This window comes from Gavia stellata, chromosome 27 (assembly GCF_030936135.1).
Source record: "Gavia stellata isolate bGavSte3 chromosome 27, bGavSte3.hap2, whole genome shotgun sequence".
Classification (NCBI taxonomy): domain Eukaryota; kingdom Metazoa; phylum Chordata; class Aves; order Gaviiformes; family Gaviidae; genus Gavia; species Gavia stellata.
This window is the reverse complement of record NC_082620.1, coordinates 7845574-7861615: the sequence shown is the minus strand read 5'-3', so window position 1 is coordinate 7861615 and position 16042 is coordinate 7845574. Positions and strand designations below refer to the sequence as shown.

The following is a 16042-nucleotide window of genomic DNA, read 5'->3' as shown; positions in this document are numbered from 1 at the left end:
TTCAGGTTTCTATTTCATAGGACTGGAGCTTTCTAATGGTCTTGTCCTAGGGCATTAAAAGTAAGATTAAAAATAAAAAAGGAATTTTTACACTTCAGCAATACCAAAAGCACTGCTTGTTTCAAAGTGGTCTTCTAGCCACAAAGCAACAGGAAAAAATATGTGTCTAGGCAATTTCATTCCGTAAGTACTTTATCAAGCCAAGAAAAAAAATTGCACAAAACAAGAAGAAAAGCTTTGGAAAATGAAGACATGAACTTTAAGAAATTTTTAATCAGTCTTAAATTGATTGCAAACTGCCCAGGAGTTGTACAACCTCAGTAAATGCTTAGAATAAAAGATGGCTCAGTCCTCAAGCACCGACAGAGAACAGAATTATTAACTCTGCCTTGCCACAGATCTTTGTGTGACCTTAGGCAATTCATTTATTCCCGCTTTGATTTCGTGAAATTGCACTTATAACATTTCTCTACCTTAAGTTAGGCAAAATTTATGTATTCAGCTACATGCAATGCCTTGGACAGATTTAGACTATCTAGAAAGCCATTGGTAGAGAGGTATTTGATCCCTTTCAGTGCTACTGAAATTCCAGTATTTAGTTTTCTCTAAAACAATCTCTCACAGCCTCTCCAAGAGAACGTTCTTTAAAATACCAGAGCTGCTGGAAAATTATACTGAGATGTCCCTGACTCAGTTTAGTGCGAAAGTCACGGTAGTTCACTATGCTGAAAACTATTGATTCAAATTTTGCTTAGGTCCTTCACACCACAGACTTTTTGGTTATGAAAGCATACACATCTCCATAGTTCTTTTGCCCAGTAAATTGGGTCAAGGTCAGTAGAATGCAATGTCAAACAAATAGCTCTTAGCAGTGCAAAAAACATGACAGATACAGAGCTTGCATACTGGGTATTTTATTAGTACCAGTTATTGGAGGATATTGGATACTTCACTAGATAATATTTATTAGAGAGAATGTAATCAGAGGAGGAAACGTGACTGAGTTTCAGATCAACAACTATAGCAAAAAAGCAATCTTTGTACTGTGTGTCTTTATGTTATGTAACACCAGAAGGTACCTGGTGTAATGCCTTTTTCTATGAGTAACAAGTTATCTATGACGTGTTTCTGGAGCTCTCTTCAATTTACCAAATGGACTGTGTAGTATCTTTCAGTAGAGTGGAAACAAGCCAGATGCTGAAGTATTTACAATCTCTGCTATTAGGTTTCATGTTAAATCTCCATCAGCTCAATCCTTGTTCTTTTAGAAAAAAATACATTTTAATTTCTTACCTTAAACATTTGCTTGACTTTTTGTCGGGGTAGGTTCACATTCAGTTTGTGCATTAGCTGGAGCACTTCATTAATACTCAGACTGCCATCACCATTTTTATCTGCCTCATCAAATGTCTGCTTCAACCACATTGAACAGGAGTTAAGGAAAAGCATGGAATATCAAGGAATATTGCTGAACATTATGTATATATTATTTTTTTCATTTAGGAAAGACTGTATATGAGGCTGGGGATGAAAGAAAGCTCAAGGTAATATATAATATAACTCTACTCATGTTATTTCAGTAACAGTTTCTAGAATTGCTGTGCTCAAACGTGCAACACATGCTATTTATCCATACTACAGCACAGAATAACTAACTTCTGAGCAAATTGCAATGTTGCATCACACTTTGTCCTGTATAACCAAGTTAAATGGACAGCTTTACACAGGGAGTAACAGATGAAAGAATATACCTGTATGTTTTTCAGTCTACTCCAGTCATTCATCTCCCAGTCTTGCCCAGAACAATCCTCTTCCAGGACTCCTCTCTGTCTCCAGAAACAGGGAATGCAATGGAAACCACTTTGAAGCTTTGAGCCTAGTGCTTACTTTTAGCAAAACAAATACTTAAAGGAATCCCTATGCTCTCCACCACTGGGAAATGCTCTCAGATAGTGTAAGAAGGATATTGGTCTCTGGTCCTTTGGCGTTTTGAGAGGCTGTCTTCATCACTGATCCCTGCCATCAGATATTTTAGCCCTGTGATCCAGGTGCGTGCTTCCTCTCCATTAGAAGATACCAGGTCAAGAGATTCCATATGGTCTCCATAGTAGATGCTGAAGCAGCAGTTGGGATCAAAACTGCCATCGGCATAGCGCTGAAAGATCTCCGATTGCTTCCCTTCACAAACCTCTTGAATACAGTCAATAGAAACTAGAATGACAAAGCATGCAGTTTGTTAATGACTGTGTGCATGCCCTAGGCCAGACAGGATGCATTTATCCTGCAGAGAGATCTTGTAGAGAAAGGGCCCAAACCTCACATTGCAAGGTCCCCAATTCACACAGGTTTCGTCTGCAACTCATTTACATCATACTACACTACTGCAATCTGCATAGCTAACAACAGCAACTTAATCTTCATAAACTATTAATCATAAAATCATTTACTGCCCTTTAAATTCAAGTACAACATTCTTCTCAATCACTTGTGAATGAACCAAATCCATCATGCTCCTTTGTTTGTAAGAGGGCAAGACCCTAGGAGGAATCAGAAGAAAGGTTCTGTGGTGGACACTCACTTTTGGCTTTCTCATTCTTTCGAGAGGGTCTCCAGCGAATACATGACTTGTGCTCATCCAAGTAATAGAAGCGGACCAACCCTTTGGAACTGCCACGGAGTTTGATCATTTGGGTACCAGCTTGCATGGAACTCATACATCTTTCCACTGAAGAGAGAAATAAAGCAGTATCAGTAAGTCAGACTTTTCTCCCTTTAAACTTGCCTTTACAGGAAGAAAACATATCAAGCAGCTGCAAAATTAACAGTTCAAGTTGAAGGACAAGGTTTCCTGTACTGTCTAATATAAGAGGTCAGGTTATACTATCAGAAAGTCAGGAAGATTATTGGCAACTGTAGACTTACCTGTAAATGTGGAAGTTTTCATTCCCACATTAACAGGTATGAAACATACATATGTTGGAATTGGCTTAAGGTACATACCCTTCTTAAGACTATGTCAAATGCTTAATTTCAGCTCCTGCAATATGTAGAACTTGTGCTGGACACAGTATGAAATTTCACCTGGAAGTTTGGATCCTTGGCCAGCAAAAACTAGCACAGTTCCATCCATGTCAGGAAAGTTGTTTTGATTATGCCTCATGTTTTTGCCTCAGTAACCTTGTGGCATAACTTCAACAAGTTTTTTTCACATTTGTCTTTGTAAATTCTGGAGTATCTGTGAGCAGTATCACCATTTAGAAGTACCGTGGCTTCTTATGAAGCAGTTTAGTTCACATTCTGTCTATTCAGAATCCAATTAAAAAAAAATAAATTACCCAACTTGGTCATCAAAAGTATTCTAGGAAACCTAAAAATTCAGAGGCTTTTATGTACAAATGACTTAAGAGTTAAACCATTTTCAGTCCCTTAAAAATAAACAGCAAGAAGGTGATTAGAATCCAGTCTGTGACTGTAAAGACGAAGCTAGCTTCAAAGGCTATGTTCTTATAAAGATGTCTACAGTTAGGGTCAACAACAGAGGAGTTTTATCCTACACCAGTCAGGGAAATGTACAGCTCACCAAAACTCCTAACAAGTAGAAGGGGGCATTATTTTTATTTGCCTTCTCTAATGTAAATAGTATTTTGCTGTGATTAAAAAGATTCCAAAATGTTCTTTTTGGGAAGAAGCTGAAAGAACAGTACTGAGCAGATAGTATTAGCATGGATCAATGTTTTGTGTTAGGCACTCAGATACTACAAGGATAAGTATGAATAAAGAACGATCAGTACTCTTTTTTCTGTCCTATAACATACACTATGAGTAAATCCCCACATTTGCATTAAAGTGGATTCGAAATATCAGTTAAATATAGTTCTTTATGACTGAGTTAGAAAAAACATTGAATGCTAACAAAGTTGGGTTTGTAGCCCATAAACTGGTGCTATGGAAGACCTGTAATTTTCTCATAAGCACCTTCACTTCAGAAGCTCAATTCTACAAATACCCAGATAAGCTGCTTCCCAGCATGCGAACAATCCTAATAAGCAAATTCAGAGAAACACCTCTGCCTATTAAAGCGGTTACAAGATTAGGACCTAAAATGCCTATATATCTATATAATTATATCTTAGCACTCAGTCCTAATTCATAAACGTTTAGCCACTGTTTGCCAATACCCATGACTGATGAAACACAGAGCACATTAAAAGCACACTAATAAGCAGAGTATAATAGAACTACTAGCAGCACATTTATTTTGGGGATTTAGCTGAACTACTAATATTCTCCTTCTGATTACACTCCAAATCAAACTACTCTCAAGTATCAGTTTCTAGAATAAGCACAAGGAAATTCAGACAATATTCCTAACTTGCTTGTTAACACCAAGGTATCACAATATGTCCACAAAAAGGAAACCAGATTTGCAAAGGAAATGTTTGATCTTTCATAAGAGAAATAGTCTGAGGCAAAACTAAGCTGAATTTATCAGCAACATTATTTTGAAGCTCCTTCAGTAAAAATACAACATTTTTAGAGTGACAGAATAACACTAGGACTTCTGCAAACGATGAAAAAGCTTTATAGCCTGAACATTTACTTCTCTCCAGAAACAAGAATGCCCTTTTTCATTACAGACAGAGCCGTCACAAAGGCATTGCACGTCTGCTGTTTACATCACACTTTTACTTGCCATCCAGGCCAAAGAAAATAGTAAACTCTGGAGACAGTAATTCCAGAAAGTTGAGATGGAGTATCAGCTTTTCCTCCCATTGCTTCTATGGATTAAGTCACTGATGCTACAAATTTGCTTCTAGATGTTGTAGCAAGAAGCCAACAATTTTTTCTACTTCCAAATCACTTAAACCCACATTCTCCTAGGAGGAGGCCTTTCACCTATGTGGCACTTTGTCTCTGGGCCCTTAAAACATGTTCCCCTCCCGGGGATTTGGCAGCACTACAGATGGTGCAGCCAGTGGCTTTCAAAGAAGCAAGTCTTAGAAGAAGCTCCCTCAAAGAGCTCTGCTCTGTCTCAGCAGGGCTCCTCCCCGTTCCTTGGGAACGGCTGTTACACTGAGGCTCTTGCATCTGAAGCCCCTGGGAGCAAGGCTGGGGCCATGCCTATACCTGCCCAAATAGGAGGCATTCTTTTGAAGTCAGCTGTTGCAAGGAGCTAAGCTTGACAACATTAATGCATACTGCTAGTGACTGGCTATGTCCCAGGAGCGAATGCAGACTCTCATCCTTTCTGCCAGGTCTCCCATTTTTTTCTGATAATGACAGAGCATACCTGTGAATTAATTTTCCTGTGGCTTTTCTGCCTGGTCTGTTTAAGTAAAATTAAAACTATTACCATGTCCAACTTTTTTTTTTTTTCCCCAGACCTAGAGATAAGAAGTGTAAATTACTACTCGGATTCTGGATGGAAGAATGAAAACTAATACATATAATACGTATTCTAGTGAGTACAGATTGATAAATACATACAAGGAAATTCTGAGGTCAGGCTCCTCTTTTATCAGTCTGTACATACAGAATACAGATCAAACAGTGTCCAAACTAACACACTCATTCCATGTATCCCAAAATACATCAAAACCCACACAATTCTTTGGGGTGATTCACGTCTACTTGTTGGGCAAAAGCAAAAACACTCAAGAGAAGCAAGGTAGAGTAAAAAGAAATGGAAAAAATCATTGATGTTCCCGTGCTTTAGAGCTCACATATAGACAAATTCAATTCATTTACTCGGAAAAATAAAGTCCAATAAAATAGATTAATTTGAAAGCAGATCACTAATTATAAAAGAAAATGTAAATTTAAGGCCACAGTTCTATAGAGTACATTGTTTACATTAATAAAATATTTACGGAGAGAAGGTGTTAAATTAAGAACAAGGTAATCCCTCATGTAACATTCTATTTCTTAAAGCTGATTCCTTGGCTTCAATCACAGATGCCCTTAGATGAAATCAATGTGGTCAGCAGGTATTAGTCATAAAAGCAAATGCTGTGCTACAGCTCAGAAGCAGTACTGCAATTCACTACAACATTGGACCCAAAGCGGATTCAAACACGCCTTGACCATTTCCCAGACACTGCAATCTTTTCAGTATCTGCTTTCATTCCAATTCAGAAGAAAGAGAAATACTTCTTAAATTTACTGTGAGATAATAATTATGGAAAGCTTGAACTTATTTTAATTTTGCAAGGTTTATAGTTTTTTGGAAAAAAAATTTTTGGTCAAAATAGCTAATAAAAAAAACTTCTACTAGCACTAATCACACAGACTTCAAATCACATTAAAATTCCAACTTCCTCTTTGGAAATTATTGCAGTAAATAATTTTATTTGAAGAAACGAGAAGAGCAGAAATGAGAGAAGTATCAAATACTGCACCTGTTACAAAGTGGAAAATAATAAAGAAGCACCAAAATAAAAGTACACTTTATGCACCACACATTTACTTTGCTTTTATGTGAAGTAAGAATGTACGCCTCAGCTGTTAAAATTTTAATAAGCATCCTTAGATAGCTTTTTTAATGCAGCTCTTCTTTTCTGTTGCAGATTTGCTCACCCAAACCTACGCAGAGTATACAGTACACCTCAAGCAGCCACTCCACTGCCAGCTCCAGCTGATCTGGATGCTGGACTGATCTTTGGCGATTCAACGCACAATTGCAATGAATGTTTGCGGACACAGACCCGTGTTCAGCTCTATTCGGTGTACCTGGCAACTGAATGGTCAGATCATACCGAATACTTGTTTTCAATATCTGTTACTATCTTTTTGGTTTTGGTGACACAAGGAAAGGAAAGCACAAGAAATGTCTTCCTTCTTGTGTCAGGAGAACAACAGCTTTTCTGGATCCTGCCAACATGACGGGAAGGAAAACCTTTAAGGTAATGCAGAGGCATTGGCTAGGAGTATCTAGAGAAAGACCAGGAGACTGAGATGGAGAGGGGAAACAGTGCACCTCCACATCTCTACGTAGGTATATGCACTGAAACATACACCCTTACCTCTTTGCATGACTGAAAGAGCACTAGAGAGACTGGCAGAAAAATTTGCAGGAAAAAACCCCCATCATAGTGGTACTTATATCAAACAAAAAATAAAATCTTTTTTTCTGAAGTCTTTCACAGCTTGTAAATGAGAATAGCACACTGATGAGAAGGCAAGTATAACTGTTCCTCCTTACCATTGTTCAGATACCTTCTTTAAGGATTCATTTCTATACTTCAAATAAAAATCCCTCAGCCTCGCAATGAATCATTTTTTGGAAGAAATGGCTCCAAACTTTCTTCAATTGAGGCTGAAGTTTTCTTCTTGGTTAAATAATATTTTGCACTTCAATAGTACCTTTATGCAGAATTCAGTTGAGGTTCAGCTCTCTTTTGATCTAATGAGTTACTTCAATTTGCATCTGGACAAAACACAGACACGGAGAGAAGATGGATCTCTCTACTGCAGCAAAAAGCAATGTCTTGGCAGAGCAGGAAACAGAAACGTATAACACTTAGTTCCATTCTTGTGTTCTTACTAAACAACACTAGACTGATGCAGCGAAAAGACTCAAACCAGTTTTTCATACTTCATAGTAACATTTATAGTTACTATAAAAAGTTTTAAAGTAAGCATAAACAATAAAACTACACAAATAATAAATCCTTACAATTTGTTGTGATACAAGGAAAAAAAGAGCCCAATTTCATGCTTCTTGTTAGAAAGATGTTCTAAGGTCTGTTAATTATTTACGGTTTAGTAGCATTATTGTCTTTTAGGAGTTTCTGGGTTTGATGTAAATATGTAAAGGAGTGGGAGTATTTGAGCATGTGAGGATGAAAAGAAGTTAGAAGCATTGAGTCACTGACTATTTTTATACATGGACCAGCTTTGTCAAAAGATTCATTTCCAACGTTCAATACGGCCCCAGGTTATGTCATACAGCTTTGGCCCTAGCCAGTCTCTCCTGTCAGAACGCCAGTACCACACAACTCTGCTGAGAGTTCTGCCCTGTTAACAGATTCTGACAAGATGCATCCTGATTGTATGCTTAGAACAACTGCTCTTCTAAATACTATAAGGAGAGGAAAATAGATTTCAGAGGCGTATTTCTCTTCAGGGCCTCCAGAAGATGCAACCTGTTTGTCAGCCCAGAGAAACCCCGCCAGTACATGTGCACTATATGGGCAAGCTGTTCCCTTAAAATATTACCAAACCAAAACAGCTTTCCCACAGGCAAACAGAGGCCTCCCACACTCGTCATACATTCAGCACTGCAAATCCATTGAAGAGACAACAATTGCTGCATTTTTTTAAAGTCTCACTGGAGATGGTTTTGCAGCTATAACTGGCTCATCAATAGGTAAACCAAAGAACTGCTCCTGCCAGCAATATCCATTTCAGTTCAGACAGAAGGCATAAAATATTTTTAAAAAACAATATATAAATATAATAATATAAACCCATCTAAAATATGCAATACGTATATAATATATCCAGTACAGTGTGGTGGGAATTCCGTTCAGCTGAAAAGTCTGGGAATTAGGAGATGTTTTGAAAATGCTGCATGTGAACTGTACAATTGATTTCTGTGAGCTTGAGGAATCTCCATGACAGTTCATCACACCGCTCTCATAATAAAAGTTCCGCGAATGTCACTTCTGACCCTGAAGACATTCACTCAAGTAATGGTCTTATCACAGAAGCATTAACATTAACTGTTGGCTACAGCAACCTGGTTTTGCTCCTTATACAGGCACCTACGCTAATGGAATATCTTAGTAGTAATTCCTACTTGACACAACACCTTATCAATCAAATGAATTGCTATTAAAACCAACTTCTGGTACATAGAGAATTTAGCATCCTGTGGTTCATAATGGAGGCAAACCATCTTTATTTATTGATTTTTTTTTCATCTTTAAACTTTACTTATTTATTTATTTTATACTTATTTATTCTTTATTATTACATATTTAAAGTACAGTCTTTTCCTTACAACATGAACTCATTGAGGGACATACTGGTTCAGTTTTCTCCTACTGGGTGGATTTTACTTCACACACACACACACAAAACCCCAAAGCCAAATAAAAAAACCCCAACCAACAAAAAAAAAAACCAAAAACAAAACAAAAAAACCAACAACACAACAACAAAACAACCCACACAGAACAAAAAAACCGCAAAAACCAGAAAAGGAGACATTGTCATGCAGCGAGTGGCATGATCAAGAGTTAACCTAAGGTATTTTCTGTCTACAGTGTTCATAGATCAGGCTAATTCGAATCATTATGCCAGGATCCAATTAAAAAATAGACCACATCCAACTCTTAATTTGTTTCATTTTGCATTCCTACAGCCTACAACCTTTTAAACCAACCTTCTATTTACTAGTGCAAGAACTTTCTTCTCCTTATTTGCTCTCACTGACTCAAGCCTCACTAAATTTCAGGACCCTACTATTCTTTTCATTGGCAAAAAAATGTTGAAGTATCTTTGAAAATTTCTGTATAATTCTGCCAGCAATGGTTGGGACAGTGTTTGCTGCATACAAGAGATAATGCAAGACTGAATCCATTCCTAAAGTGCACAGCCCCTAATAAATGAGATGTCAATGGGCGAAGAGATGCTCTTAATACTCTGGAAATTAGGGTGCTTAATTCGAGGTCAGTCTGTCAGCTCTCCATCTCTCGGTTGAGAATCCATCAGCAATCTGGATCCAGGGAAATGCAGCAGCAGAGTAGGATGGCATTTGTGGACCTCTGCAAAAATTCCCATTAGTTTCTAAGCTATCTATACCTCCAACTTCCGTGTTAAAAAATCTCTCTGCTTGGTGAAGCTGACAGACGAGTAGGACAAAAAAGCGCTTCCAAAGCAAATCAAGGCCACTGCAGATTTCCTTACTGGACATGAGTGGCTCAGGAAGACTGCTATTAAAACGCATTTACTAGAACAGGAAACATCCCATTTCTCTAGCCATCTCCAACCAGCTTTGCTGGTTTTATTACCTATTTAAAAGAAAGGCTGCTATGAAGCAAAAAGGGACCCTTCTCAGATAGCTAGGTGAAGCTTAAGATTTTGCCATTGTATATCATTATTCAGAAACCGTCCTCCCAAGAGTCCAGTGACCTACTGTGGAAGACGACAAGAGAGATACTTCTAAATGCTCATTTGGAAGACTGAAAACTACAAATATCACATGAAAAACCAAAGAGATAAGAGGTGTACAAATTCTGGCAGATAGCAAACCTATCTACTGTGGGTATGGGGGGGAGATAGATTCTATCTATGCAATAGAAAATTTCAAAAGGTCCACACATGTCAAAATGTACAACGTTGTATTTGCTTTTCCAGAGGAATGTAAAGAAACCAATAATGAAACTATAACTGAGACGTTCTTGAAGACCAAAAGAACTGCACCAACAACCATGCAAAATAAGACAGGACTAGGGCTGTGCCTCAAGTTCTTCCTTCTTTTCCGCTCCCCCACACTACTGCTAGACAAAGTTGTCACTAAATAAGATTTAGATATGAAAGCCTTCAAGATGATACCATCTTGTTCAATTAAGGGGCAGGTATTCAGCCTGCATCTTACCAATATGGCCGATTTTCCATCTTGGGGAAGCTACGATGCTGCCACCAACCCAGAAAAACTCTTCAGCCAGACGGGCCACTGAGAACTTATTTTGAAGCAAGGGAGTTTTTGAGGCATCCATATCTGAGACAAAGGGCAGCTTCAGAATTGAATACAAGCACTGCAGGCCTTAGTAGGGATCAAGATTCTGTAGTACACATTTTCAATGTAATAGCATAAAAATATTATCAGAAAAAAACAAGGTAATCAGTGATTTCCAAAATCCAGTGGTATTTTTCAGGTTGTTACAGAGCAGCTTCACAATAAATTTAGGCTTCCTCCCCTGTCCAGCTTTAGAATACGAAAATCCCAAAAAAATCCTTTTTATTTTATGTGACGTACCTATGTGTCTATTTTTGAGGATTGGGTGGGTTTCAGTTCAACATTTTAAAGAAGACACATGATGAACACAGACAGGGCCATGAGGCAAGATGGCATGTAGATGAATCCATTTCTGGACAGAAAGTCCTCCAATGATATTCTTTTTCCTTTGCTACTTCACCAGCTGCGAAGCATCCACCAGACATTACACCAATTTACAGCTGGCTTCTCCATGCCGCTTCCTCCTTCTGACAGCAATTCCTACATAAAGGTACCCCTTTTATATATTTGATTACTAACAGATTTGCAAGTCCCACTCTTGCTGAGGGCTCTGCTTGCTCTTCAAAAGCAATCAACAATATGCATTGCAGTAAATAAGTGCAAAGTTAATAGTACAATCCATTCCCCTCTCCGCCCTCCTGAGCCACCCTTGCCTTTCACTGTGAATCTGTCCAGGTGCTTAAGCTCTTCAATCTCTTTCCAGGTCTGAAAAAAAAGAACAATCACATTTTCCTCTCGTACAGCTCTTCAAAATATCATTGTACCAGTCTTCATCTTTTCTCAGAAGGTTCTCCTCAGTATTTTAATGGACATGCCTGATAAAAGAAAGAACATTTCTCTCTAGGCAGTAAAAACTAGATACGATGCAAACACAGCAACGCATGTTTGCTTCAAATCCTAAATCCATCATACGCACTAATCCTAAAGCCGTGGTTCTGCCCTATCCAGTCAAGGGATTTAGGTGACACGTTACAGCTGTTGGGAAAAAAAAAAAAAAAAAGAAGGTTTAAAAAAAGTGCTTTCTTCTTCTGCTTCATTGTTGCCTATGTTAGCCGCATCCTTCCATCTCACAACCATTTAGGAATGTCTTTGCAAACTGACACAACCCCATAGAAGATGCTTGCTTAGGACACAAGCCAGGCAGCTACACTGTACAGAACAAATGCTGTACACAGAAACCAGGAACAGTGAGTGTGCTTGAACACTGACAGACATAAAAGCAGGTAAGGATTCATTTTTAAAAAGCACTAAGTCACTACCTCATTCTATTTGAAATGCATCCATTAAACTCCAAATACAGAAATCTGTCATTTGTTATCACAACCTCTTAATCTACATCAAGTTTTGAGTACAATATACAATTGCTCTTGCCATCTGTGATCTGTACAAGGAGCCTAATATGCTTCTAGCTTGATGAGCTAAACACAAATTGCCCATTTAAAAACACATTCATTAAGTGCTTCCTACTCCTCCTTTCACAGTTTGAAAAAGCTTTAGATTAGTTAATTCTAGAGATGATTCACTCTCAGTTAGAAGTTGTTTATTTCACCATCTATGCTCAGAGTTCTTCTATTAGGCTGGACTCAGAGCTTAACCACAGATTAATTCCAGAGAAAAAACAAACTGGGTCTGTGCTAAGGGTCAACGATGGCAGTGATGCTAGGTACACTCTTGTCACATTCTGCTATTTATAGGAACACTTCAGCAACAGCCTTCCATTTTCCTAAGGCAACTTTCAAGAGTAATTTAGTGAGATGACTGCAAACTAATTGTCATCAGAGGAAGAGCAACTTATTCTGTAAAATGCTAAGAAGCGTATATCCATACAGAAAACTGTTACACAGAAGTCAAGAACCCATGAAGTATTGTTCTCAACAATGAAGCAAGACCTAGCATGGGCCAGAATAAGACCTGAGAAATGTGAGCTTAATTACCTGCTCTCCCACATGCTTCTCTGAATTTCTTAAATAAATCAGTAAACAACTCTGTGGGTAATTTCCATGCTATAGAAATAAGATCTTAAATGGGGAGAATGACATTATTGTACCTCACAAGTGTGGAGATACATCTAAACTTTAAGGGTCTCAATTATAAGGAGACAGAATTAAGGTAAACTTTTGCAATAAACCAGAAGTATTGCAGTTGTTTAGCTCCTTTTTTTTCTCTTGCAGCACTAATCAGAAGGATTCCTTGCAGTCTTCCAGGTTGTACATGCAACAAAATCTCAGTAGCTGGCATTCTGTACTTTTAAAAGGTACCCCATTTAAAATTTAAAAATTAATTCTGCAAGGACACCCTAGATTCTGCATTAACCGTTTATGTGTTATCAACCTGGGGACAAAGGGAAGGGAGAAAAAGAGTGAAACGTAACTCCTATTGCAGCATTGCCCAAGATACTAGTTCCACAGTTCAGAATTAGAATCCTGCACGAGCAGGTCTTTGAACGTGGATTTGTTTTCATTCGAGTACAGAGAAATGCCAGTGATTTATAGCACCAGAACAGAAGAACTATTTCAATGTTCAAGTTAGTTAGATTTGTAATGCAAAGCCCACCAGAGAAAGTTAATTTAAATCCTTTCAGTTGGCACTATCAATGCATCCTTCAGGCCTCCTAAGATGATCACATAAACAGAGAAAAATAAAATCTTTCAAAAAGCCCCTCTATTTACTGATTATGCTGGATACTAAGAAACGATGTGGGAAAGCAACAGGAAATAACAAAGGGTTAAATACGACATAATCCCTCTCCCAACTCTTAAGCATACTGAGCTGAGTACTTAGGATATAAGCCTATTGAAATGGGTTTCTATTCTTGCCTCACTTGACATTGTCAGAAAAATCTTGCTCACCTGACACAACATGCAGATTAAAGACTTCTTTCCATGGCACTTTAGAAACTTATTACTCTCTTAGTGTAACAACGGCTTTTCATGCCACAAAGAGATTTGAAAACCAACATTGTTTGAATCTGCAGGCTGGCCTGTGGCTTAGCTAAAGAAGTGGAACTCAAACACTTGACGAACAATGCTAGAATGTCAAAAGTCTTGCAAAAGAATAAATTCGCTTCAAGAATGGCAGAAAAGCCAAACTCCATCATACAGAGAAAGACCATCTTGCAGAAGATAGAGGAGCCCAACGTACATGTGGTTTGGAAGGTGGAGAAAAGTGAGCAAAATGGAGATCCTCCGGAGACAAATGGGTTTTTCATTAATGCAACCCATCAGGATGGATGGATTCCTTTCCAAAATGCATGCTTTTCCATTGAGGGAAGGAAAAAGTGTTAAAAATTATTTAATACCTAGGGAAACAGCTGTAGCCCTTAAAGTAGAAAAGACAAAACTAAAAATTTCTATGCGGGGAAATTTCAATACATAGGCCAGCCTCTGATCTTTCTTTTGTCTTCTGTACATCAGGATTCAAGCAGAAGACAAAACAAAGAAGCAACACAAGAAGTAAATTAGGCTCACAGTGTAGCAAGAAACTTGAGTGTAACAGCATGCAGACACGATTTCTATACTTCAGCTTGCTACCAGTTGAAGATGTCACAGAAAATACTCCAGGTGTACTTAATAAACTGATTTTCAAAGTTCAATATATTGATCACCAGAGACATTAAATATTACGGACCTGATACTGTAATTGACCTGTAAATCCACAAGGATTAGACTTGTAACTTCACAGCTATGCACTCCATTTATCCTTGCATGAACACACTACAGACCCAGTTTACCAGATTAACAAACTAACCTCATCACAAGAGGCTGATTCTAAAATACTTAGAAACACATGGGCAGCAATTAGTGATACCTGTATTAACTTTAATACAGGTATCACTATTTCCCACTTCCCACCCAGGGAAATCTTCCTCCTAATGGCTGTAGAATAAAAACAAAATGATTGCTAACCCACAACACAAGTCATAAAATAAAAGGAGGAAACAAAAAGTTTTAATGTCATCTGGCACAGTGCCATTTATCTGTACACTCTCTCTCTCTCACTTACTTTTATCCTCCCCACTGCACTTTCAGCTATAAACACCAGCCAAAAAGCCCTGGAAAAACGGCAGAAATTACAGTTACATCTACATCTTAGATACCCCAGCCTAAGATCCTCATATGAGTTAGGAGGCCTATTACTGTCTTCTGAAGTAGTAAATGCCAAGATGTTTCTAAGGGAAATACCAAAAGCAAAGAAATCTCGTTGAAACGCACATCACTAAATACAGTTTAGAAATATATCTGAATTACGGTCAAGGTTCAAAACCAAACATACATAAGCACGAACACGAACAACAGGAGCACAAAAAGCTTGATTTGATGAACCAAAGTCATGATGCTCACTCACCACTTCTAAATGTGTGATTTACGTTTCTTTCCTTTCCTCCAGAAATGCTGCTTCCTAAAGTTCTAAAGCAGCATGATCTAGACAGCAAGACCAGTCAACCCAGCTTCAGTTTCTCCCCTGCTGGAGCCATTTGCCTTTGGGTTTCCACGGCGCTCTATGTTCTTTTATGTGTCTGTATGCAACAGCTACTTATGTTTCTGGTATGACCTCTTCCCTAGAAGAGGGATATGGGGAGTATATGCTGTTGGAGCATAGACAACATCTATTATATTTTCTATTTTTGTCTGACAACTAAAAACTCCTGCATTAGTTATATTAAGAATTCACTAAAACAATCACTTTCAGATGGTTTTGGTCACTCCCAAGGCAGGCAAAAATTCAGATACATGGAGAGTTATAACCAAATCCCCTGCGCTCATTCAATTGTCCATTCACAGGCTCAGAGAGGCCAGAGCACAGCTGGGCCACAACATTACCCCAACTGTATATAAGCTGCCTTTTCCTTAATTTTGACATAACTCCACTCTACTGACCTTTGACACGGACACAGACAGTGCTATAGTCTACCACAGACTGCTAGACCATCTGGACAGCAACTCTAAGCACAGTAATCCACACTCAAGATTAAAGCCACACATCTTGCCCGCGGCAAGTGGAAGCGAGGTTATTTACCAGCTTCTGTTTCTCACCCATCATGCTCCAAAGCTTAGTATTGTTGCACTGGCTCAGAATATACTCAAGTTATTCAGTTTGACTGAAATACACCTGTCTTCAGTATGCATCAATTTACACGGCCACTAATTCCACTGGGAGAAACAGCAACGGCTGTAGCATTGCATGTCCTGGTACATCCCTTCAGTATCGGAATTCACAATGGGTAAGCCCTGAGACAGCTGCTTTAGCTAAGCAACCACAAATATGAATATTTCCAGGGCTTTCCAAAACTGGTTAGAA

General features: G+C 38.3%; 1 protein-coding gene across 1 annotated transcript in view; it reads right to left on the bottom strand.

Moving 5' to 3' along the window:
* The window catches only part of PLCH2 (phospholipase C eta 2), a 100134-nt gene that overhangs the window by 39763 nt on the left and 44329 nt on the right, over nt 1-16042 (bottom strand). The window contains exons 2-4 of the mRNA XM_059829998.1: nt 2579-2725; nt 1968-2211; nt 1294-1423 (exon numbers count right to left, since the gene is read on the bottom strand). Of these exons, the coding sequence (XP_059685981.1) occupies nt 1294-1423; nt 1968-2211; nt 2579-2725 (521 nt within the window). The remainder of the gene's footprint in view (nt 1-1293; nt 1424-1967; nt 2212-2578; nt 2726-16042) is intronic.